The sequence below is a fragment of the Mustela erminea genome, chromosome 13 (genome assembly GCF_009829155.1).
Source record: "Mustela erminea isolate mMusErm1 chromosome 13, mMusErm1.Pri, whole genome shotgun sequence".
Classification (NCBI taxonomy): Eukaryota; Metazoa; Chordata; class Mammalia; order Carnivora; family Mustelidae; genus Mustela; species Mustela erminea.
In genome coordinates, this window is record NC_045626.1 from 13,040,452 (window position 1) to 13,066,931 (window position 26,480).

The 26,480-nt window shown below is 47.8% G+C and overlaps 1 protein-coding gene across 3 annotated transcripts in view; it reads left to right on the forward strand.

Annotated features, from left to right (window-relative positions):
- Positions 1-5,989: 5,989 nt before the first annotated feature.
- The window catches only part of KDSR (3-ketodihydrosphingosine reductase), a 42,916-nt gene continuing 22,425 nt past the window's right edge, over positions 5,990-26,480 (forward strand). For all 3 annotated transcript variants that reach the window (XR_004277941.1, XR_004277940.1, XM_032309788.1), the window contains exons 1-6: positions 5,990-6,214; positions 11,169-11,258; positions 13,642-13,698; positions 17,911-17,976; positions 18,156-18,251; positions 25,044-25,235. Coding sequence is in view for 1 of the 3 variants with exons in the window: in XM_032309788.1 (XP_032165679.1) it covers positions 6,107-6,214; positions 11,169-11,258; positions 13,642-13,698; positions 17,911-17,976; positions 18,156-18,251; positions 25,044-25,235 (609 nt within the window). In the remaining 2 variants the exon portion in view is untranslated. The remainder of the gene's footprint in view (positions 6,215-11,168; positions 11,259-13,641; positions 13,699-17,910; positions 17,977-18,155; positions 18,252-25,043; positions 25,236-26,480) is intronic.

Genomic DNA, 26,480 nt, shown 5'->3' on the forward strand with positions numbered 1-26,480 from the left:
ATGACCTGAGCCTCAGGCAGTTGCTTGGCCAACTAAGCCATCCAAGTGCCTATTCTTTTCAAAATAAAGTCTTAGCTCTTCTTGTTTCTTCACTTTTACATACAAATTTTAGAATACTCCTGCCTCTATCTACAAAAAATCTAGCTGGGATTTTGATAGAAACATATTAAACAGTATATTCGCTTGGAAATGTTGATTGTGATCAAATACACATGACATGAAATCTACAATCTTAATCATTTTTTAAAGTCAACAGCTCAGTAGCATTGAGTATATTCATATTCATACTGTTGTGCAAACATCTTGACCTTGGTCTCCAGAATTCTCTTCACCTTTGCAAAATGGAACCTCTGTTCCCATTAAACACTTACTCTCCATGCTACCTTCCTCCCAGCCTCTGGAAACTGATATTCTACTTTCATTTTCCCTTCTTACTTCATTCTTTCTCTCTTTCTGTTTCTCTCTCTTTCTTTCTCCCTTCTTTTCTTCCCTCCTTCTTTCCTTCTATAATCTTCTCATTCCCACCAAGCCCGAGCCTCCAGTAACCAGCATTTTCTTCTCTGTTCCTATATGTTCTGCTTTTTTTTGTTTTAACGATCCCACATATAAGCAAGATTATGAAATATCTATCTGTATTTCTGTGAAATCTTTCTATAGTCACTTAGCATAATATCCCTAGGTTCCTTCTTATCACAAAGGGCAGGATTTCCTTATTTTTAAAGGCCAACTAATATTTCATTGTGTATATATTGTCTTTATTCATTCATCCACTGATGGACATTCTGATAGTTCTCCCTATTGGTGAAGTCCTAACAGGGACTATAGTTGGGCTGGGCGGATACAGAGCTGCAGTGGTTGATGGGATTAGGTGAAAGTCTGGATGAAATGCAGAACGTCTGAACTGCCTCTGTGTGAAGTACTTGTGTCTCCTTTATGTGACTGTACTATGGGAATGGATTTTGTGTCTGATGGGGGAGAATTTCCTCTACCTAGTACTGTAAAACACAAGGCAGGCAAATCTGACCTCCAGGCAAGATTGCCTGACCCTCTTAAATAGGACCCAATAACATTGCCCAAGCCCACATACATTGTTTTTAACAGTATGGGTTACCTGGTAGATAAGAGATGCGGTAAGACCAGTGTCTAGTTGGCTTCTTTGGATTCTGAAGGGTGCATATTCCACATCTGGAAATACTACTAGATCGTACCTGTAACACCACTAGAAGGAAGTCCTAGAATACTTACTCACACTGGGGCTTATGGCAAAAGGCTGTGAGCATCCCCTATCAATGACTACTGTGACTTCAGACAGAGAATTTCCATCTCAGAGCCAATTACTAGCTTGCCACGGGACATTAACTGAAGGACATAAAATAATCTGGAAACCTGAAATACATAAAATGTCTCAGGTGATGTCAGAGAAACAGTCTCATGGAAAAAGCAATGTCTAGATGAGTTCCATGATACAGTGGAGCTGGTTTTGCAGGAACATGGTACCAGGGGACGAGGAGGTGCATGTGTATTCGCAAGCAGGTAGAATCTTTTCCCCTAAGGCTGACTTTGGAACCACCTGAGAAATTGCTAGACCTGTAGGCCCTTGGGCAGTGCCCTACAAACAGCTCTCTATGGACCAAAAAAGAACTGCTTGGTTTACAGAGGTCAGTCTCAAGGTGTATAGATCACACGATGTTTGGAGGCCGCTGCTCTAATAGAAGATGAGAACAGATCAGTCCAATGAGCTGATTTATGTGGTGTGACCCGTATGTTTGGGTTTTGAACCAACTCATGGGCAATGGCTAATGTCTTGGCCATGTGGTTAAGTAAAATAGCAATGGAAAACTTGCCTCTGTTCAAGGGATGCTGTAGGGGGCACTGCCCCTATGGAAATCACTATGGCCATCAAGGGGAATATCAAAGGAGGGCATGTCACTGTTCATTAGAAGAACCTTCTTTTAGGACTGAGAGGTGATTGGAACCAGCTGGTGAATATCCTGTTGTGCTTACTTGGGTTGGCCACCTGGGTCCATGGCATGAATGGATATGGGAATGGGGTGGGGAGTGGCGCAGCAACGCAGAGATGGGATGAATCTAGACATTGTCCTCTTGTACCCTCTGGAGATGCCAATGAGACCCTTTTTGTGGGCCACCCAAACTGACAGAGGCTGCAGATGGCTGCGGAACAGATTCCCTGGGGAAACACAGAGCTGGTACCTGGACAGATGCTGGGAGCCCTGGAAGGTTACAGATGTGGTTTGACAGGAAGAGACACACTCTAGACTGGATTTTGCAGGCCTAGAGTTAGGAGCAAATGATCAAAATACGATAAAAGGACTGGACTAGATGATATCATAACAACTTGGACCACCACTTCCATGTCTTCGGACCAAGGAACGCACTTTTCAGCACACAATGTCCAGTCACGGGCAAAGAGATAACATCAGGCGGAAGAATCATGTCGCATATCATCTTGAGTAAAGGTCTGACAGAGAATTGGAACAGGCAATTGAAATATTTATTGTCTGAAATGGGGGAGGGAGGGGCGCCTGGGTGGCAAAGTTAGTTAATCGTCTGAATCTTGGTTTCTGCTCAGGTCATGATCTCAGAGTCATGAGGTCAAGCCTCGTATTGGGCTCCACACTTAGAGAAAATCTGCTTAAGTTTCTCTCTTCCTCTGTCCCTACACCCACCCCCATGCGCTCTCCCTCTCTGGAATGAATAAATAAATGTTAAAGAAAAGAGAGGAAAAGGAAAGGAAAGGAAAGAAAAGAAAAAAGAAAAGAAAATGGGGAGGAAGAAATAAAGGCATGAAGGGCTGACGTCTACGTCTTCCTGAACGTGTTGCCCATTCTGGTAGACTTCTCCACTCTTCTGGGGAATCGGGAGACGGTGAGGGAGAATGCTGGTGCGACTGCGCAGTTCTTCCCATGGAGAGAAGATGGTATGACCATACTTTTGGGTTTGTTTTTTTTCTCCACATTGCCTCAACTTTCTTCTTTTTCTCCCCGATACAGTGATCTCAAGGGCTAGGGCTTCAAATTCAGGTGGTAGAATCAAGGATAATCCCCAAGCAAGAAACTCTAACTCTATTTTTAAACCTTTATACTAGACTTCCAAGATATTAATGGGGGTGATGGTTACGCCTTCCCTCCATCTGATGAAATTGGGGTTGATAGCGAACGCAGATGTGTTGTGTGGTGGTTGCCTGAGAAAGCCCACAGGTTGTGCACCTCTGTCACCTTCCCCCATATGAATGGGAATGGACGGCAGGGGAGGCAGTTGCTCAATTAGAAGCAGTGCTAGGAGTCTGGAACAGCCTAGAACTAGGCTGAACCTAGCCTTCCTTCCATTGGGAGAAAGTCTGGGTAAAAATAAGTCACAAATAGACAGAAGGAGAACTAGTAGCTGAGGGTAAAAGAACAAATAAATGGGCTATGCGACAAACATAATCCAGTGTTACATCAACACCTTGAAGGAGGCTCACAACAAGAGATGATACTGTCTCCTATGAAAGCTCAATTATACCGGATGTCTTAGGGGGTAGAGAGCACCCCTGTTTCTAGAAACTGATAGAGTTGAATGGAAACCTGCAAATCTGGATGGGATGACTTTCGGAGACATGTGACGTGATGATGAGCTGGACCAGTTGTTGATGACTGAGTGACATTCCAGTGACAGGCCACTATCTTTTGGCTCTTATTTTTCAGGTTATGTCTACAGCCCATCTTGTGATATGGTGTAACACCCGCACTGTCTTATAGGAGTGAAGGTAGGAAGATTGCACTACTGATATTATTGATCAAATCTATTGGGAAATTGAGTTAAGAGCCTCCTACTCTACCCTACCTCCTCCAAATGTTAGGGCATGTGTTTGTTTTGCTGTAGGAGAGCTTTGGATAAAGGCCAGGGAGTGGCCTGTGTAGTCAAGAATCTGGGCTTGCCGGAAGTTCTAGTCTTTGTCTTTGGCTTCTTGGAGGTAAGCTGTGCCATAGCTAATAGAAGTGCCTTTGTTTAGATGAGGTAGGCCAGTCTGGACTTTGAGGTGGGGGCTGGTCATGCCAGAAAAACCAACCATGTGATTTAGGTGGAAGGTCGTATCATCAGTTGACCTTCTAAGACTGAGTTCAGCCACATGTGCAATCAGTCAATTGTACTTACACACTGGAAACACCAATAAACACTCTGGACACCAAATGGGCCTCCCTGGTTTGCAGTACTGGGTGCTATTATCACACACCCATGCTGGAAGGGTTACCTGTCCTGACTCCACGGGAAGTGGCAACAGGAGGCCTCCATACTTTGACCTCTGTACTTCTTCGCTTAGCTGACTTTGTCATGAACCACAACCACGAGAATAACAGCTCTCTGTGCGTTCCGTGAGGCGTTCCAGAGGATTATCAAAAGTGAAGGTGGTTTGGGAACCCCCAAATTTGTTTCTTTAATTTTTACTTTTTTCATTTTGAGGGGAACCCCCAAATTCATAATTGGTGTCAGGAGTCTTGGGGACTGTGTCCTCAAGCCTTGTCATTTGCCTAACTCTGCGCAATAAATTAAGAAAGAAGAAAAAATGAGATCAATTTGCCCCTGAGTTCTTGCATGTTTCTAAAAACAACAACAGAAGGCAAAAGCAAGCAGGCAAACAAACAGATGTTCCTCATGCAAATCAAAACCAGAAGGAAACGTCACACCCCCTAGGAAGGCTATAATGAAAAAGACAGATGGTAACAAGTGTTGGTGGGGATGTGGAGAAACCGGAACCCTCATACGTTGTGGGCGAGAATAGAAAGGTCTGGCAGCTCTGGTTAAACACAGTTACCCTAGATCCAGCCATTCTGCTCTTAGGTGTAGATCCAAGAGAAATGAAAGCATAAGTACACCCGAAATCTTGCACATGAATGTTCACAGCAGTAGAAATCCTAATAGCCCTCAAATGGAAAAAGCCTCTCTCTGTCCATCCGTCAGTGAACATAATATGTGGTATACTCATACCAGGGAATACAAGTTGGTGATAAAAAGAATGAAGGGCCGTTGCATTGTACAACATGTGTGAACCTCGAAAATAATATACGTGAAATAAGTCTGACAGAAAAGGCCTATATTGCGGAATTCCATTTCTATGAAATACCCAGCTTAGGCAAACCTAGAGACAGAATGACGGGTGGCAGGTAGCCTAGGACTGGGCAGGGGCTTGGGAGGAACCAGGGAGTGGGGGCTGATGGATGCAAGGTATTTGGGGGCTGTGTGGGGGGGTGTAACTAAATGTTCTAAAATTGATTGTGGTAGTGGTTACAGGAGTCTGTGACCGTACTAAAAACTGTTTATTGTGCGCTTTAAATCGGTGAATTGTATGGGATGTGAATTAGATCTCAATAAAGCTGTGCTTTGTTTTATTTTGAACGCAGCCTTGGGAAAGGGGATGGAGTCTTAAGCTCAAGGAAATTCGATCCGAGTGGCTTTTTAGCCTCCACGGTAAGGCTTTCCCGGTCCTCTGAAACGCGATCGTGGGCTGTGACCACGGTTCGGAGTACGCGTAGAAGGCCTGACATGGAGCCGGGAGGTCGGCTTGATCTCAGGGTTCCCCCCTGCGACAGGGTCTGCCGGGCCCAGGCCGCGGCTTCGAACGCCCGGGATCGCGTTCCCCGGCTCCGGCGACCGCCCGGCGCGAGCGCGGAACCGGGGCCCGAGCGGCTCCCACCCCCAGACTCGGCTCGGGGAGGCCTGGAAACCGGCCTCCGCGGTCCTAAGAGGCACCCCGACCCCACCCCTGAGCGTCGCCCGGGCCCTTCGGGAGGCGCTGGCAGGTGGCGCCGCCGTGGGCCCGCCGCCCCCGCGCTCGGGGACACCCGGTCCGCCGGGAGGTCGCGGGCCGGGCCCCGCAGCTCTACCCCAGGCCCCCCAGCCTCGCGGCCCCGGCCCCCGCCTCCGGGAAGCGCCGCCCCGCCGCGGTCGCGCCCTCGGCCGGCTCCGCCTCTTCCCCTCCGGCCGCCGCCCCGCCCCGCGCCGGCCGCGAACCCAAACAGCGGCTCCTGCTGCGCGCGGCCGCGCGTGATCGCCGCGCCGCCGAGCCCCGCGCGCCCGCCCTCCCGGCCCGGCCCGGCCCCGCCGAGCGATGCTGCTGCTGGCCGCCGCCTTCCTCGTGGCGTTCGTGCTGCTGCTCTACATGGTGTCACCGCTCATCAGCCCCAAGCCCCTCGCCCTGCCCGGGGCGCATGTGGTGGTGAGTGGCCTCCTGTTGCTGCGCCGCCGCCGCCGCCGCCGCCGCCCGGCCCGCTCGGCCGCCCCGAGCCCGCCCCCTGGCGCGCCGGCCCGCGACCGAGGCCCAGCCGCCCGCGTCCCTTTCTCCGCCGAGGGCCACCTGCCGCCGCGCGGCCCGGCCCCGTCCCTGCGGGGGACGGCGGGGCCCCGCCCTCCGCCGCAGCTGGCCCTCGCCGGGGCGGGAGAGCGGGGCGCCGGGGGCTCGGGAGCCGCTCGCTAATCCCCGGGGCACCCGTGGGGCGTGGATACTGCTGCGCTCGGTTTTCCCGAGGAGCCCACCGAGGGGCGGAAAGGCTGAGAAACTTTGCCAAGGACACCGCGGTCGGTGGCCGCGCAGGGCGAGGCGCGCGGTCCCGGCCGGGTCGCGGGGAGGAGGGCGGCGGGGAAGGGGTCCCAGCCGCCGGGACCCGCCGAGGCAGCTCGGAACGGGCCGACGGCCTGTGCGAGCGGCAGAAAGAGCAGTTGCCGGAGGAATCCAGGAAGTGACTCACCTTGGGGGGGAAACCGCCCGGAGCCCGGGGGGCTGGCGGTCCCGGCTCGACGGTGTCGGGACGCTTCTGGCCCGTCTACACGGCGGGCCTGTCGGAGCTCAGCCCCCGGGGAGGCCATCGTTTCGGAGTCCGCGGACGAGCTCACCGACCTGCTCGTGCGGGAGGGATGCGGGAGGTGCGGGTGGGTTTGGGTCCTTCCCTACCGGAAGCGAGTGTCTTCAGAGATCCCTTTGCTGCAGGTGTCGGCACCTTCCTTCTCACCTGCGCGCAGCCCTTTGCCACTTGCTGTGGCTTTCGCATGGGTTTTCTTATTCGGATCGCACCAGCCCCAGGCACGCCGAGGTGGGCGGTGATTGAATAAGGAGAGTTAGTTGCTGAGCGGGCGGCAGGAATCCTGCCAGAGGGGACGTGTGCGAGCCGGGTGCCGGTCGAGACGGAGCCTCCCTACGGAGCTGACCAGGCTGGACTGGTCATTCATTTTAGTGTGCTTTAGAGCTGGACGAACGTTTGTGAATGAGAACACGTATTTTTTTTTACACGGTCCTTTGTAAAAATATTAGTATATTCCCAGCTCCTGCTGTTGCTGGTGTGCAGGGCGGATGAGGGTAGTGTAAATTCATTTCGAAAGGGAGCGAGAGAAGCCAAACTTTGCACGGAGGCCAAATTCTGAAAGTGTCACGTCTCCAAGAGAACTTCTGCCTCAGAAGCATGGCTTTCAAAGTTGAAATCTTGCAGAAGTTATGCTTGCAGAACGTAACTTGGGGAAAAAAAAATGGAAAGCCAAAAGCAGGAGTGAACATTTCGATTCAGTATTTACAAGGGAGTTTCACTTAACCTTGACTCCAGTCCTTCTGGCTTCATTGTGCCGCAGGCCCTGAGTAAGATAATGAGTCTGTTGGGGTAAACTAAGAAGAATTTCTTATTTTCACCATCCCATTTTAATATGCCACTATAAATAATGTGAGGATGACATGAATAATTCACATGATGTCACCATCTGTCTTCTTTTTTAATGTCACAAGACGAGGGAAAGCGCCATTCTTTTTCTTGAGAGTTGTTAGGACCGGACCAGGTGGTGTTAGGAAAGGGCGCTAACATTCCGAATGTCTCCTTATGTGAAAGCATGAACAGACTTAGGTCACAAGTATTGCTTTCTATTTAGAACAGTTCGCATATACTAGTGTTATCTCCCTAATGACAGCGGTGATACTGCAGGAGTCTTACAGGGTATGTACTTGTGTTTAAAAACCTGTTTAATCGACTTGGGGAGAACTGGAAAATCAGGTCCTTCCTTTTTTGGAGATGGCTGGGAGCAGTTCTTGCTGCAAACCACCCTGTTTCTTGTCCTCAATAAGAGGTGTATGCTGTGATGAAAGAGATAGAAACATTTAAATGATATTTTGCATTGAATCCTAAGAGGATTCAATGGAAAGAAATTAGGAAGAATAAGGAAAGAAATTAGGCTGTTATCTTTCACACCTGGGCCCAGTTTACCAGTTGTCAGGCAACTCCATCCGTGTTTCCCAGTTTTCTCAGCCCTTTGGAAAATCTCTTCCATGTTGTTCTGCCATTCAGAATAGCACAGCCTAGACTTGGCTGATGTATACTCTTACGTAGTCTTAGATGCTTAAGCATTAGCTTAATTAGAAGGTTAGTTTCTCACAAGGTAGGACCGAAAGATCGAAGCCTTACCCTTGCTCTTAAGGAAAAGACTTAGAAGTGATCAGGTTGAACAGTCTCTCATCTGTGCAGTGCGTGGACCCAGCCAGCTTACCTAGCACGGTCTAGAAAAAGGACAGCAATCACAGCAGTAGCACTTTAGAGAACGTAGGTTTTCTCAATAACCTTATCACTTCAGCTTCCATTAATTTATCGAATAACAGACAGGGAAACTTTACTTCCAATTTTTTTGGCATTGTCTATTTCAGAGAAACAGTACCCTTGCACCACTCTTGGAAATGAATGTTGGCTGAGTGCTCATTTCGCAACGGCTTATGCCAGGTTCTGTGCTCAGAGTAGGGGGGGATAGATTGGACTCAGTGCTTGTCCTCAAGGAGCTTACAGTTTGGTCACGGAGCTAAGATGTGTACACAAAGTGGAAAGGGACAGGTAAAGGAGAGGACTGAGTGACTGAGTCAGAAAGGAGTCCTGGAGGGCTAGGATAGGGTAGGTAGGATTTGGATAGGTAGGTATGCAGGGGATGTTGGGTGGAGGGACATCGAGGCAGCAGTAACACCATCATACGACGGCCGGGGCCATATTAATTGCTGTGGAATTGGAATGTCTGGTGAAATTTCAAAAGCCAAAGCCACCCGTGAAATATCTCAGCAGCTGGGTGCCTGGGTGGCTCAGTGGTTAAAGCCTCTGCCTTCGGCTCAGGTCCTGATCTCAGGGTCCTGGGATCTACTCCCGCATCAGGCTCTCTGATGTCGGCAAGGAGCCTGCCTCCTCCTCCTCTCTCTCTCTGCCTGCCTCTCTGCCTACTTGTGATATGTCTGTCAAATAAATTTTAAAAAGTCTTTAAAAAAAAATAAAAAGAAACATCTCAGCAGCAAAGAGCTCCTCAGAGGCAGCTGTTGGCTAGGGCAGCAGGTAGATTTTTACAGTAACCTTATGGAGATAATTGGTTAATTACCTGCCAAGGAGGTCTCTTCAGTGGTGAGGACTTGAGGCCAAAGAGAAGTAGGGGACCCTCAGCATCCATGGAGACTGGTACTTTGTATAGAAGTGGCTTTAATGATAATTTTAAAATCATTGAGATGGGGTCAAGGATGTTCATTACAGCATGATTTATATCTAACAGTAAAACATTTGAAATAATCCGAATGTCTGTTAGAGGGAAATCGTCAACTAAGTTTTAGTACCTCTCCTTGATGTAATATAGTGAAGCCTTTTAGTTTTTTGACATAAAACATTTTGATACGTATTTTTTATTCTATTCTATCCTATTCTGTTTATTTATTTTTAAAGATTTTATTTATTTGTCAGAGAGAGAGGGCGCACACAAACAGGGGGAGCAGCAGGCAGAGGGAGAATCAAGGTCCCCGCTGAGTGAGGAGCCCAATGTGGGACTTGATTCCAGGTCCCTGGGATCATGACCTGAACCAAAGGCAGACGCCTAACCAGCTGAGCCACCCAGGTGCCCCGATATATGTATTTTTAAAGTAGGATATGATACCATGTAAGGTCAGATACCTCTCTCATAGTTTCCCACTCCCTTCACCGGACAACCCTGGGCCCCCATTCTCTTCCCCTATAATATATAATTTCAAAGGAAAAATGACTAGAAAGATAATACTGCATTTGTCTTATGAAGTTAAATGTATATCAAGCCCTTCCTATTTGCCAGGCACTGTCCTCTTAAGTGCTAGGGATATAGTGGGAGCAGAAATGGAGATGGTATTTTTCTGGCATTAATGAGGCAGTGATAGGAGAAGTGGCCGTGAATCAAATAATCACACAAATAAATGCATGGCTGTTTGAGTATGTAAGTGCCATAAAGGAAAAAGGATGCAGTGCTAGAAGGTGGGTTGTAGTTAGGGAAGGGGCAGTCAGTCAAGGTTTTCCTGAGGAGGTGATGTTTGAGCTGAGAGTTTTTTTTTTTTTTTTTTTTTTTTTTTAAGATTTATTTTTTTGATGGGGTTGGGGAGACATGCAGAGAGAGAGAATCCCAAGCACACTGCCTGCTGAGCACCAAGCCCGGCAAAGTAGGGCTGGATCCCAGGACCCATGAGATCATGGTCTGAGCCGGAACCGTGCTCACCCTACCTAGCCACCCAGGTGCCCCTGCGCTGAGATTTAATGGGTGAATGGGAGCCAGCTGGATGAAAAGAGGGGAGAAGAGCCTTTCTGGCAGGGAAGTAGAATGTGCAAAGGCCCTGTGGTTGGAGGGGGCATGGAACTCAAAGACAGCCGGTAGGGCTGAGCTAGATTGTGAGGAGCAGAATAGTACAAGAAGGAAGATTTTACCTTTTAATATTTCCAAAACCATATATTTTTTTATAATAAGCAGTCATGTAAAATATTAGATGATCTGTCCAGGTGGCTCTTCTTTGCATCTCTTTTGAAGATAGTCATACAGAAGATATGCAGTAAGAAAATAAGATTCGTTTGAATTTGGACCCAGAGGTAGACTAATGTATTTTTTATTAGCTCAGTTTATAGGGCACTCTCCTTCCAGTGAATGCAGAAAAACATAGGTGTGCAGTTAATAGTTTAGTACTGAAAACAGTCAGCAGCAGGACCTGCTAACAGTGACATCTTCCATATTTGCCCTTCTTTCGGGAAGTCTGGGATGAAGAAACTACGATCACTAAAAGTCTGGTTCTCGTAGATTGGGTTTTTGAGCCCATTGTCATTTTAAATGAACCTCCTGGAGAAGGGAAATTTCGAGAGCTAAGAAGATTTTATTATTTTTGCTTTTAGGTTACAGGGGGCTCCAGTGGTATTGGAAAGTGTATCGCTATTGAGTGCTATAAGCAAGGAGCGTTCATAACTCTGGTGGCACGGAATGAGGTAAGTCTTCTGGGTGTGTCATTACCCACTAAATTATTCGGCTTTAGATTTATGGGAGAGGCGGTGCCCGTGTCCTGGGATTTGGATTTCTGGTTCCAGGTGTGATTTTTGAACCACTGGTTGTTTCTCATATTCGGGGCAAAGACTTCTCAGTTGAAGCCAGGCCAGCTTCACAAATATTTATTTAGTTTCACCGACTGTTAGGCAACATGGGAGGCTCTGCGCTTTTGGGTGGGAGAGGCCTCAGGGAGCCAGGGAGGGCGTCCGCCTGCCGGGAGGAGGCGGCAGGGCCGATCACAGGGCTGATAGCCGCGTCCTGATCAGGACGGGCAGGTGTCTCTCTGGAATTTGCTTATTATCCAGATGATGTCCATCTCTCATGAAACCCACACTCCACCAGGGACTCTTGTTGCTCCCCAGCACTGTAGCAAAACGTGTGTTTTTCTGTGTCAAGTCAACACAAGGTCTGTTTTTCTTTTCTTTCTTTCTTTCTTTTTTATCCCCCCAGGGTCTGTTATTCTTGCCAAAGTTGTTTCCACAGCCAAAGCAATGACACTGTGTTCACACGAACAGTTGTGGAGTCCTCTGGCTCCGGGGAGGCGCGGTGGGGGAGGCGACCATGGCTGTGTTGTCAGCCACCTGCCATTGTTCCGTGCCTGGCGCCATGCGTGGCTCCTGGCGGGTGCTCAAAACAGAGTTGTGGGATGGAGACATGAAGGGAGGCTGGTGGAAGGGGTGGGGACGCCTGTGTGGCATCTTTGCCAGGGGACTTCGGATTCTCATATGCCAAAGGAGGGCAACAGTGGGGTGACCGACCACTCAGGTGGGGGTACACAGCTACCCAGGAGCACCTCGGGAAGGGGGGAAATGTTTAAATATTGGCACAGAATTAGGCTTCAATGTTCATAATTTCTTCTTAAAATCAAGAAAGGCAGATTTGCTACTTCCCGTTTGTCCTGATATCTCTAACAGTGAATTTGCTTTGGCGTTAAAGCCACTTTATGGGAAGGAAAATGTCACTTTATTTTATTAATGACTTTGTTTATTTACTTTTGAGAGAGAGATTGAGAGAGCACGAGTGAAGAAGAGGGGCAGAGGGAGAAGCAGGCTTCCGGCCGAGCAGGGAGCCTGATGTGGGGCTCGATCCCAGGACCCTGGGATCATGACCTGAGCCGAAGGCAGACGCTTAGCCAATTGAGCCACCCAGGCACCCAGAAAACATAACTTTAATAAAATGGCATTATTTGAGATGTAAACAATGTTGATATTTGATACAAGACCGATGAAGAGGAAGCAGGGGTGGCCCCAAGTTTCAGGTGCTCAAAGGCTCTTTCTGTGGGTCCTTGCATTGCTAGACATGAATGAACAGATGAGCCTTCTGGCTTCCAGAAATTCTTTATTTTCTAATATAATTGTTTATTCTAATTGTGACAAAGGCAAGTTGTGTCTATCTTTATTAATAGAATATTATTTTATTATAGACACATCCATGTGCAGAAGCCCACGTGTCTTTCTGGAGGATTCCCCTCCTCTCTTCTTCTCTAGCTGTCTTGATTTTTTTTTTTTTTTTTTTAAGATTTTATTTGTTTGTTTGACAGAAGAGAGAAATCACAAGCAGGCAGAGAAGCAGGCAGGCTCCCTGCTGAGCAGAGAGCCCAATGCGGGACTCGATCCCAGAACCCTGAGATCGTGACCTGAGCCGAAGGCAGTGGCTTAACCCACTGAGCCACCCAGGCGCCCCTGATGTTTTTAAATCACAACTTTTAGAACAAATTGTGAACTGCCAACTGATATGTCTCTCTTCTTGAAAAATGAGCCAGACAAGCAAAATTGAGACCTTGGAAGAATCTCTCAGTTACAGGATGGTTTTTCTTGTTCAAGATTATTCTCGGAAAGTAGCCAGGATTAGGTTTCCTCCATCTATCTAAAGGAGTGATTTTTTTAGTATATTTGCTTTTATGGGAGAGGAGGAAGATATTGGACACTCTCACAAAAGCATGCTTGACGTGGGATCACAGGATATAGCAGGGCCATGTGGGGGTTCTTGGTTTATGTCATACTCACTGATGTCAGATCCAAACATTTATTAGCATTGAGATGGTGCCCGTCAGCAATTAGTACTGTTAATTGGGATTTTGCAGTTCATTTATTTTTCTGTTATCTTTCAGAAAACCCTTGCTATCACTTAATCATAGCCGAACATAACTTTACAGCTTCTTTCTTTCATACCCTGTGGCCCATAGCTGTACAGTACAGAGGCTGTCTTGAGAGTTTTCTGAACTGTAATAAATACTTACACAAATAATTGCTTTTTCGCCTCATTTAAACAAACAAGCAGACAAATAGACAATCACCAGAACTAATTGTTGTCTGTTGCTTTCAGGACAAGTTGCTGCAGGCAAAGAAAGAAATTGAAAAGCACTCTATTAATGATAAACAGGTATGATCTGTCTTCGGAAACATTTTCTGAACTAGTCAGCGCAGCTGTGTAGAGGGAAGAAAAGTGTTGTTTGAACTGCAAATAGTTCATGTAAAGCACGTAGGATTTTCCTAGTTAAGATACGTATTAGACAGTTTTTTAAAAAGCGAAGTCTTTTGAGTTATCTTCGAGTTCAGGTTGTTACCAAAAACGTATAGACTTTGACTTACATGCACCAATGATCAAATAATGTTTTTCTAGAAAGTGATTTTATTTCAGTTATTTAAGGTAACTTTATATAAACACTTAAGGGGAAAGGGGCACTACATTTATTTTTTTGGTTATGGTATTTTTTGATGAATAAAATGGTGTGTATGTATATATATAAAACAGAATAACAGGTTACTGTGGCACTTATCACCCAGCTTAAGAAATGAGATGTACTGGGCCCCCGGAGCGCCCTCTGGGAGCCCCTGTCAGCTGCCCATATCCTCTGGTCTCATTTCTGGAGGCAGCCCCTGATTTATATGTTGATGTATCCTTTGCTCTTTTCATAATTTCACTAGAGGGTGCACATAACCCTAAATAAGATACTGTTTATTTCTGCTTCTCTTTGAACTTGATGGCTCCATTCTTATTTTTTTTGTCAGACTTCTTGAGGCATACCTCACATACCATTGAGTTCACCGGTTCAAGTGTACGATTCAGCGCCTACCCGCAGAGTTGCACCACCTGCGCCAGAATCGCTTTAGAGCTTTCCCGTCACCCCATAAAGAAAGTTGGGACCTTGTCACCCCCATTCCTCCCAACCCCCCAGCCCCAGGCAATTCCTAATCTGCTTTCTGCCTCCGTAGATTTGTAGGACGTCATTCTCTAGGTATTTTTGTGCAACTTGATTTCTTCCCTAGAGACTGCTTTAGAGATATTTCTGCATTGTTGCATAAAGTCTTAGTTTATCCATTTTTTACTGCTATGTAACATTTTCCTGGATATATTTAGAAGACCTGTTGTTCATCAGTTCTACTGTTGGTGGATATTTTGTTTCCAGCTTTTTGGTTAGTTTTACATCTTGCTGTTACTGAAGTTTTTCTCCATGTCTCTGTGCATGTGTGCATGGATATCTGTGTCTGGAAATGGAATTGTGGAGGTACAGTTACAGCGCACACGCATCTTCCGCTGCAGCGGAGTGGGCGCACGCCCACCCGTAGTGCTCCAGGCCTCCTGTTGCCTCACATCCTTGCCAACACTTGGTATTGGCAGGCTTACTGATTTTTGCCTTTCGGATGGGTTTTAAATGGTATTTTACTGTATTTTTTTGAAATTTTAAAATTATTTTTTAAAAAATACTTTATTAATTTGAGAGAAAGAGTGTCTGTGTGAGCTCAGGGGGAGGAGCAGAAGGGGAGGGAGAGGGAAAGACTCTCAAGCAGACTCCACATAGAGTGAATGCAGAGCCCGGTGCAGGGCTCCATCCCACCACCCGACACTCTGAGATCCTGACCTGAGCCGAAAGCAAGAGTCAGACGCCTAACCTACTGAGCCACCCCATGCCCCACACTGTAGTTTTAGTATTCCAAATCCCGTATTCCAAAATACATGAGAGCTCTTTCCACATCAAGAAAAATAAATCAGCCTCGCCTTTTGTAACTGCTGTAGCGGTCTAGGGACCCACTGGTCCGCAGTCGTCCCCCGGGCGGTGCCGCCGCCGTGTCCTCTGCTTTGGCGCCCTGTGCCGCAGGTAGAGGTCATCGTCTGCATCTCCTCGTGTCCATGTGCGGCGTCTTCCCCAGTACCTTGGCTTCTGTGTCCCCTCCCCTGGAGCCCGAGAGCTTCGGAAAGCTGCCATCTCAGCAAATCTCCCCGTTTTCTTTTATTCCATAGTCATGTGAGTGCTGATCGAGGAAGACGTCTCCTGTCCAAGCGCGGCGCTCGCGTGCTCCTGGCTGAAGGCCAGGCCTGCTGTCCGCAGCCTCTCCCTGCCCTGGCCGCGTTCGCCCCGACTCCCGCCCCCGCCTCAGCCATCAGAAGGCTTGAGGTCATGTGGCAAGTTCCTGGCGCCTCCGTCAGGGAAAGGGAGGACGGGCTGGGCCGGGCCAGAAGGGCTTCGCTGCACAGCTTAGCACAAGCAGAGCCGCGGGGACACGTTTTTCCTGGTGATTTGTGAACCCCCCCCTCTTTTTTTTAAAATTTTGCTTATCTGTGGGTTAGCTTTTATTTATAGTAAATGATCTAATACTATATAAAAAGCCTTGTATAAAAATCCTGGTTACAGGAATAAAACCCAAGGGCAGCTCCTCTGGAATATTCCAGGTCATTTGCGAAGGGGGCCGTTTCCTTTCCTTAGGGATTTAGCTCCTTTGGACGGCGCTCCTTCCTGCATCAGATTCGACTTCCTGCCTGCCACATCAGGTTGTCGGGCAGCCCCCTCGTGTCGTGGCTTTAGTCCTTGCGACGTGTCTTTTCAGAGCTGGAAGGGAGCTTTGTGGTCACTGGCTTCTGACACCCTGGCCGGAGCCGGTGAGGCCAGCGCCGCCTCCTCGGGTCCCGCCCAGCTAGTGGGTGAAGGGGCAGGACTGGAACCCAGGCCTCCCACGCCTGCGCCTGCGCCAGCCCCTTCTCCCGCACCGCACCCCCTTCAACTAGCAGCCACGCACGGGCGCGTGAGTGGAAGTGGACGTGTGGACGTGTGGACGTGCCCTCCTGTGCACAGTCCTTCTGTCTGTCCCCCAGCTCGGCGGCCAGTCTCCACCCAGAACTCACGGAAAGACTGAGAAGTGGAGAAATGCCTTTCTGCTTCTCTCTGCGACCCCCCCTTGGAACACAGAACATTCCGATGTCAGAGGCTAAGCTCTGGATTTGAAAACGTTATCCGAAAAGGGAAATGAAAACAATAGCTCATTGTTAGTCCTCATTAGTATTTTGAACTGCTATTTTATCAGTTGTTGCCCAAGTAAGCACGGAAATAAGTGCTTCTTTCCTCCCCCTTCCTTCTTCCCTTCGTTCGCTTCTTCCTTTCCAGAGACTGAACGGGACTGTTTTCCGTGGCCGGCCGGGGCTGGGCTCTTCCTGGCGTGGCCCCGTTCGGACTGGGTGGGCTCTGGGGCTCTGGGGCTCTGGGGCTTGATTGGTGACCCTTGGGAGTGGGCGGCTCGTCCAAAGTCAGGCACCTCAAGCTCCCACAAGCCCCGAGGGACCCTTGGCCTTGAAAGATAAAAGTCTGGGCTCAGACTCAAACTAAGGTGGCTTTTGCGAGTAGGTGGTGTTTGCTTGTCTCTATTCCCCCGACAAAGCGGAGCCCCAGCAGGGCCATCAGAGCTTGGGGACTGCTCCAAGGGGAGTATTTTTTTGAGCTTATTTATTAGATTTATTGTTTTTATTTTTAACGACCTTAGATGTTAACAACTTGAGATGCAATTCATATACACTTTATTTATTCTTTATGTAATTTATGTGTTCTTTTTAACGGCCGGAGCTGTAATTGATGTCCAGTAAACCACATCCATGTGAAAAGTACAGTGTGATGGCTTTTGACAGATGTATACATGTGTAAAAGTGGCGCTGAAATCCAGACACGGAGCATGTCCCTGCCCGCAGGGTTCCACTTACCTCCTCGTGGCCCAGGCCTCCCTCCGCGTCGGGCCGCAGCTGGTCTCAGAGCTGCTGTCCGTCACTGCAGATCAGAGGCATGCCCAGAGGAGCTTTTTACATTTCTTTTCCTTTCTGTTTCCGGGTGAAACTGATGAAAATTGTATGCACTTAAGGGGCACAGTGTGACGACTTGATGCACATTGGCGTCGTGAAACACTTGCCCCGTGAAGTTGATTCACACACCCGTCACCTCACACGGTTCCTTCGCATGTGTGTCGAGAGCACCTAAGAGCTGCTCTTCTGGGGATCTCATGTACAGACTAGAGTCGTTCCTGTTGGTAGTCAGTGTTCTGTACATGAGACCCCCGGAACTTATTTATCTTACGCCCGAAAGCATGTACTTTGACCCACATTTCTTAAGACATGTTTTTGAGTTTGCGCAAGAGAGTTTTCTGTGAAAACTGCCAAGAAAATTAGGCTCCACAGTTGCGCTGTCAGCAGATTTCCAACAGTGCAATCTGTGCCTACAGAGTCAGACTTCCCAGCTATTGGAAAGAATTGCCTTTACGTTAAAAAAATTCTTTAAAAATTCCTTTCAGACACCTGCGTGGCTTTGATCATTTTTTTTTTTTCTCTTCCTAACAGGTGGTGCTTTGTATATCCGTTGACGTTTCTCAAGACTACAGCCAAGTAGAGAACGTCATAAAACAAGTAAGAGGCTAGGCTAGCTGGAACTCATTCACTTGCCTTTCAGTTGGTTCTTCCCATTCTGGTGTGTGGCTGGGAACTGACAAGTCATCTCTGTCACTTTGATAGTTGTTGTCATTGATTTGCTACAAAGTGATTCTTCTCTTGTTTTACTTCTTGCCTGCTCTCATAAATTTTTCCAGGCACAGGAGAAACTGGGCCCAGTAGACATGCTTGTGAACTGTGCAGGAATGTCACTTTCGGGAAAATTTGAAGATCTTGAAGTTAGTACTTTTGAGGTAAGTAGCCATTTGCTTTTTTTTTTTTTTTTTAAGTTTTATTTCTTTATTTGACAGAGATCACAAGCAGGCAGAGAGAAAGGAAGGGAAGCAGGCTCCCTGCTAATCAAAGACCCGGATGTGGGGCTCGATCCCAGGACCCTGGGATCATAACCCGAGCCGAAGGCAGAGGCTTAACGCACTGAGCCACCCAGGTGGCCCGCCATGTGCTTTTTGCTCATCTGGCAACTCATAGGCTCCAAGCAGAGCAGGGCCACAGGGGAAGGCTTTGCAACTGAAACAGATAAAATGCATTTGGATTTTCTAGAAGCTTTAGAAGGCTGGGGGAAGGTTGGACAAGGTTTTGGTCCCAGCGCCATGACCATCCAAACTTAAGAGCTTCGACGTGTCTCTGGACCTTGGTCCACCCAGCTGTACGACCCCCAGGCTGACATGTATCATGGTGACCATTCACCGCGGGCCTCTCTGCAAGAGGTTCTCTGTGAGCCGAGAGATGCTGAATTCTCACCTCAGCCGTCGGGGTTTGGAACAGCGGTAAGCCAGCAAAGTTTAAGAGCAGACTCCTTGGGGTTGCGAAGTCAAGACGAAAAGATAACCCATCCTATTTTGGTTTGTATTTTTAAACAGATTTGCTAGGGACCGTCTCTTAGTAATCTCTGTCAGCTCTCAGTAAGTGGACAGCAGTTTGTGCAGTCCTTCTAGAGTCCAGGAGAGTTTTTTAGTGGGCGTTGCCTCAACTGTCTTTTCCTTCATGACCCGCCCTAGTGGATTTGGATGTTTTACTCCGTGAAGGTCACGTTTGCGGGGAGCTGGGAGCAGAGGGCCGCCTTCTCTGGGGCCTGAGTGTCGGCCGGCCCTTTATCAACTCGGCATGAAAGGCGGTGGTCGGGGCCGCTCGCCTTGACCGCAGGTTATCGGGGAGAGGTGGGGGCTGGTTCCCGCAGCTGGGTGCAGTCCGCTGGGGAAGACGGCGGAGACTGCGGAGGTGGCCCGCGCAGTCGGGTGTGTGGGAGTGTGTGTGGACGGTGTGAGTGTGAGTGAGTGTGTGTGCGTGAAGGAGTGTGTGCTTGCGTGTGTGCTTGTGTGTGTGTATGAGACAGAGAGAGAGAGCAGCTAACGGAGGGGGAATCCGCAGACTCACCCCGACCGAGTGTGGACGGTGAGCTCACCAGAAGGCCGGTTTGGGGCCGGGGCGGAGGCTGAGGAGGGCTGGGGGGTGAGGGGTCAGCTTCTGGAGCATGGTGGGGTGGAGCAGGGGCCAGGAGGCCTGGGCCCTTGAAGGCCACCACGGGGAATTTGGCTTTTAGTCCAAAACCCTTGAAGAGGCCTGAGCCCTGCCAGGCATGGTGTGTTCCGGTGTTGAGAGGCTCTTTGTGCCTGCTGTGGCAGGGCGCTGGGTAGACGGTGTCAGAGGCCGGGCAGGGGGTGGTGACGTGGGGGCATTTGGGGGTAAGCTCGGAATGAGGGGGCGGGGGGTGGAGAGGGGCACACGGGCTGTTGGAAGTGGTCCTGCCCCAGCGAGACCCAGACTTTGGTACCCCAAAGCCTGTGGCCTCTGTCCCAGTGACAAGGCCTCTTCCCAACTGCCCTGAACGCAGGCATCAGGCCACTGTACTCGGGGCGTCCCTCTGTCTGGCCCACACCTGCCTCCCCCTTGCTCTCCCCCTTGTATGTCTCGGTCCCGCAGCATTTTGGTCAAGGCTCCTCGTCCAGAAGTCCTGCCGGAACCCACACTGCCAGGTCTGGTGCATTTTCTGGAGACAAGAGTTCCATGTTTATGTAACATGAATTCTCTCTTCTTTTTTTACTTGATTGTGTTGTTTTGGTTGCTTATCTCGTTTGAACTTGACTGAGGCTCACAGGGTCCCCAGCACAAGGGTTCCCTGCACAGGATGGTTGACTGTGGGGTCACAGCTCACAGCTGGGGGACCTCAGCACGTGCCGCGTGGCTCCCCGGGGAGAGGCCTCTTGGAAACTCGTGCCTGCTTCCTCTGGACTCTGACCCTGGTGCCTCTTGCCCTTGCTGATTGTGCTTCGTGCCCTCTGGCTGCCATAAATCTGAGTCATGGGTACGCCGAGGTGTGGCGTCCGGGAGGCTGCCCTGGGAGTCACTCAAACTGGAGATGGTCTTGGGGAGCACCAGGGCACCTCTCTTAATTTTCCTGTTTAATAGTTTTCTTCGTGGATTCTTAGAGCAATATCCTGTTTTATCTCCCTGTGATTGTTAGTGATAATTATTTTCACTTTTTGATTGGGATGACATTGCCTCTATGAATCCACGTGGGGAGAGCTGATTCTTAACAATATCAAGCCTTTTAACCTCTGAACGTGGTATATGTCTCCATTTATCTAAATTTTCTTCCATTTCTCTTAGCAGTCTTCTGTGGTTTTCAGAGTATGGGTCTTGCACCTCATTTTTCTGTATTTCCCATTTTCTGATGCCATTAGAAATGGTATTTTTGATGTTAGTTTCTGAGTGTTCATTGCTAATGTAGAGAAATTCAATTGATTTTTGTGTGTTGATCTTGCAGCCTTGCTAAAGTCCATTATTAATTCTAGTGCTCACGTTAATTCTGGTCTAGATTTTCTGCATTTAAGATCATGTCATCTGCGTTAGTTTTACTTTTTCCGTTCCCATCTGGGCACCCTTGTTGTACCAGCGAAAAAGTCCAGCACAGAGTAGAAGTGGTGAGAGCAGACATGCTTGTGGTGTTCCTGATCTTGGGAGAAAACATCTTTTTTGCCATTAAGTATGATGTTTTGTAGTTCTGTTCTCTTTTGTTGTGTTTGGCCCGATGCCCTGTACCAAGTTGAGAAACTTCAATTCCAAGTTTGCTGAGAGCTTTTTGGTTTTTGGTTATGTTTTTTGTTTGTGTGTTTTTGAGAGAGAACATGCACAATTCGGGGCTGGGGAGGGGCAGAGAGGGAGAGGGACAGAATCTTAAGCACACTCCACACCCAGTGCAGGGCCCAACACGGGGCTGGATCCCAGGACCCTGCGATCATGACCTGAGCCAAAATCAAGAGTTGGATGCTTAACCGACTAAGCCACCCAGGTACCCCTGCTGAGAGAATTTTTAAGGAACGGAGGTTGAATTTTGTCAGGTGCTTTTTCTGCATTTACTGGGATGATCACAGAGTTCTTTTTTTAGTTGATATGGTGAATTATACTGATTAATTTCCAATGTTAAACCAGCTTTGCATTCCTGGGCTCGACCCCACTTGGCTATTAATCCCTTCTGTGTTCTTGAGGGATATTAGTTGGAGTTTTCTTTTCTTGTATTATTTTCTGATTTTTGTGTAAAGGTAATGCTTGCATCTTGCATAAGTAGGAAAATAGTCCCTCCTCTTCAGTTTTCTGGAAGGATTTGTATAGAATTGATGCTATCCTTCCTTAAATGTTTGCTAGAATTTACTAGAATTTGCTAGAATTTAGTGAAGCCTTATCTTACCTTATCTCTATGGAAAGTTTTCTAACTGTAATTCAATGTCTTTAATAGATGTAGGGCTACATTTGTATTTTTTTTTTTAAGATTTTAAATACTTATTTGAATGAGAGAGAGAGAGAGAGAGAGAGAGAGAGAAGGAGTGGGAGAAGGGGAAGAGGGAGAGAATATCCAAGAAGACTCCTGCTGAGGGCAGAACCCGATGTGGGGCTGGATCTCATGATCTGAGAGTCAGACTCTTAACAGACTGAGCCACCCAGGTGCCTCTGCATTTTTATCTTCCTTTCTATTTCTTTCTTGAGTGACCTTTGGTAGCTTGTGGCTTTCAAGGAATTTGTCCCTTTCATCCAGGTCATTGAATTGATAGGCACCAAGCTGTTCATCATATTCTCTTCTCATCCCCTTAATATCTAGAGTTTGTAGTGATAGCACCGCTCCCGTTTTGGTTTTTTTATTAAGATTTTATTTATTTATTTGAGATACAGAGAGACAATTAGGCAGAGCGTTAGGCAGAGGGAAAGGGAGAAACAGGCTCCCCACCAAGCAGAGAGCCTGATGCAGGGCTCAATCCCAGGACTCTGGAATCATGACCTGAGCCGAAGGCAGACGCCTAACTGACTGAGCCACCCAGTTGCCCCACCTCTCTGGTTCTTGATATTGATAGTTTGTGTCTTTTATCTTTCCCAACCAGCAGGACTTGATATTTATTAATTTTATGGATCTTCTCAATAAACAGCTTTTGGTTGTATTAATTTTCTGTTGTCTTTCTCTTTTCTATTTCTTTTATTCCCTCTCTTATTTTTGTGATTTCCTTTTTTCGGCTTACTTTTGTTTTTAATTTGCTCTTCTTTTTATAGTTTTTTAGGTGGAAGCTGAGGTCATGCATTTGAGGCCCCTTCCCTCTTCAAATACAGTGACCCATGCTACAGATTTCCAGCTCAGTGATGCTAAGGCGGCGTCCCACACATTCTCATATGTTGTGTTTTCACATCAGTTCAGTTACAGATACTTTATCATTTTTCATTTTTGCTTTGACCCTTGGATGGTCTAAAAGTGTGTTATTTAGTTCCTGAATATTTGGGAGATTTTCCAGAAATCACTTCCTTGCTGATTCCTGATTTAATTCCATTGTGGCTAGTGGACATACTTGTGTGACTTGACTCCTTTAAGATTTGTTGAGACTTGCTTTTGGCCCAACATGCAGCCTCTCCTGTGGCCGTGCACGTGGGAAGACCATGTATCTGCTGTTTCTTGGGTGGAGTGTTCTAGCAGTGTCTTTTGGGTCTGGTTGGCTGCAATGTTGTTCAGGCCTTCCATGTCCTGACTGGTTTTGTGTCCCCTTATTCTTACAGTTACTGAAGGAGGGGTATTGAAATCTTGGATTATAATTGTGGATTTGTCTGACTATGTTTTAAATAGACTTTTAGGGGCGTCTGGGTGGCTCAGTTGGTTAAGCATTCAACTCTTGATGTAGGCTCCGGTCACGATCTCAGGGTTTTGAGATCAAGCCCCGGGTCGGGCTCTGAGCTGGGTGTGGAGTCTGCTTGAGAGTCTCTCTTTCTCCCTCTGCCCCTCCCCCACTCCACTCATGTAGGCCTGCATGCTCTCTCTTTCTCTCAGAAGAAAATAATAAAAACAAATAAATAAGTAAACAGATTTTTAGCTGATACACCTGGGTTTTAGCCCCATGCCTCACCTCCTGCCCCCAGAGGTGCTTCTGGTGCTGCTCAGGCCTGTGAGGCTTCTCTGTGCAGGCCGGCTCTCAGTTCCTCTGTTCCTTGCTTAGCATTCGGCTGTCTGCTACGCGCATTGTCGCCCACCATTCTCTTTTTCAGCTTCCAAAATGTTCTCGCTGTTCTTTCCTTTCCTGTTGTCTATGCTTCTGTGGGTTGTTGGCGTTTAAAAATTTGTTATCTTTTCACCAAGATTTTAGTGGGGTCTCTGAAGGGAGCGGAGGTTAACACTTGGGTTCAGCGTGCCTTCTTTTTTCAGTACTTTTTTAGAGCATTTTTATTATGAAAATAATGTGATGATATCAAAAGACATTTTGGGAAAGATGGGAAATCCCAGCATCCTAACACAACCACTTACAAATTTCCTTTATTTATTTATTTATTAGAGAGAGAGAGAGAGGAGAGAGAAGGCGTGCTCATGAGTTCGGGGAGGGGTAGAGGGAGACTGAAAGAGAGAGAGAGACTCTCCAGCAGACTCCCTACTGAGCCCGGAGCCTGTCTTGAGGCTGAGATCAGGACCCACGAGATCATAACCTGGGCCAAAATCAAGAGTCAGACTCTCAACCGCCTACACCTCCCAGGTACCCCACAATCACTTACCGTTTTCTGTACTTCCTGTGTTTGGTACCTGTGTGCACATACTTTTATTTAATATTTGAATTGGCTACAGTCCCAGTGTAAATACAGTATTGTATGCCCTCCGCTTTTGTAAACTTGCGGAATAACTATTTCCCCATCCTCCTGGTGTTTCTGGTCACCATCTCTAAAAGCCACGTAACTTCTGTAGAGTTAACATTCCGTGGTTGACTCGGAGTTCCACAATATTTGGTTACACAAGCTGATAGATCTAGTATTTTTCCAGGACTTTTAATATAGAGTCATTTTGATGCAAGTACTTTTAGACTTCCAAGTTAAAATGTAAGGTTTTTAAGAGTTCCTAGGACGAAGGAAAATAGACTCTTGGTACCTACGTGCGCTCTTAGCCACCATAGCCTAAGAGCCAGTGCTGGTCACGCGCTCACTGCAGCCCCGGGGCTGTGCTCTCCTTGACTTGTGTTTCCTCGTCCAGTTCTCGCAACAGCCCTCTGAGCTAGTACGAGCGTGAGGCCTGGGTTCAGCTGCAGAACTAAGTAGCATGTCTGACTTTCTTCATCACCAAATAGGTAGAAAACGGTCGAGCCAAGGCTTCAAACCCGTCAGTGCTGTTAATCACTCTCCTAGTTTCTTTGTGATCTTTCTGTGATCTTCTAGTAGGATAGGAAACATTTGGGGGCCTTTTCCTAAGACTGTCTTTCAAAAAGTATTACCCTCAAGACATAGTGTACTTTTGGTAAGGAGAAAACTACTCCTGACCGGTTTTCAGCAAAGACATCCCTGCGGTCATGGTGAGAATAGCGGACTAGACCGAGACAGGCTTCCGAGGGCAGGTCCCGGGCATCCCGGCTCATTTACAGGCTCACGGCTTCCTCCCTTCCCTCCGCACGTCCACCGGCTCCCAGTCGCTCCGGCTCCGCTGCCGAACTCAGAGCGGGAGAGCGGATAGAATCTCCATGAAGCGCAGCCTTGAGGCTTGGCCCTTGCTCACCTGCCGTGTGGCTCTTTGTTCCTTGCAGCGACTCATGAGCGTCAACTACCTAGGCAGCGTGTACCCCAGCCGCGCCGTGATCACCACCATGAAGGAGCGCCGCGTGGGCAGGATCGTCTTCGTCTCCTCCCAGGCGGGACAGCTGGGGTTATTCGGCTTCACGGCCTACTCGTCCTCCAAGTTTGCCATCAGGGGATTGGCTGAAGCTTTGCAGATGGAGGTAAGCGCTGTGCTCAGTTTCCCGTGTCTGTCTCCCAGCTCAGCGGCGCGTGGTCCCCTTCGGTTTGTAGCCGCTTTACACACGCCGTTGCCTCGACTCAGACATTTGTAGACTTGACGTCAGTGAAGGGCAGTCGGCCCAACCCTTGCGTTCTGCAGGTAACGTTTTTCATCACATGAGGATAATGATAGAAGCAAAATGGGCGTGAGGTGTTTCACTTGCTTCATTTAATACACAAAGTACTACTGTTTACACAGTATTTTTGGCCTCATTCCATGTGAATATGCATCAGGTTAACCAAATACTTTATTCTCTGGAGGTGTTTCTGTAACAAAAAGATGTGTCCTTAATGACTGAATAATGAACGTAGCATGTGTTTGAGGGAGAAGCTTAAATCAGCTACAGTCTAGCTCTCAGCATTTAGACAAATCATTTAACTTGGTCTGCTTCCTTTTCTGAAAAACAAGAGAGTTGGACTAAAAATATCATTTGGCTCTCTCTCTGTCTTACATCTTACTGTCTTAAAGAAATACTGATGAGAGCGAGTGCTTTTTATTTTCCCAGTTAATAGAGCATGTTGTGAAAGAGGCTTAACATCCAAATAAGTGCTTGTCATCATGTGACAACCTTCACACAACCTCGCTTGTGTGAGGCAGACTTCTGCATTGTTGTCAAGTGGGGACGCTTGGGGACACATACCCATCCCAAATTACATGCTGAAAGGCAAGGTAAAATTCTCTTGTGAGATAGGTTAAACTAACGCCACATCGTGTTAAGAGCCCAGAAGAGAATTCATTGTGATCAACCTTCTTGCAGTAAGAGTGTGATTTGGGGATTGTGTTTACTGATTTATATTAGGAGTTAGCAAATTTTTTTCTATCAGGGCCAGCTTATAAGTATTTTAGCCTTTGAGGGGTAGATGGTGTCTCTTGCAACCCCTCCAGCCCACTGTGAGAGCAGGAAAGCAGCCATGTGTGATATGTGAATGTACAGTTATGGCTGTGTGCCAATAAAACTTTATTTTTAAAAACAAGTGGAGGGCCAGATTTGTCCCACAGGCCATAGTTTCCTGACACCTGATTTAGAAAATCCCCAGGAGAGTCCTTGATGGTATGTGACAGACCACACAGCCCAGCTGTGGGACAAACGTTGCAGTACAGATGAGCTGTCCAGTCAGTGACACAATCCTGATGTGCCTCTTAGGGACTGATTGACTCTGCCGTGGTCACCAAAGCGGAACCAGCC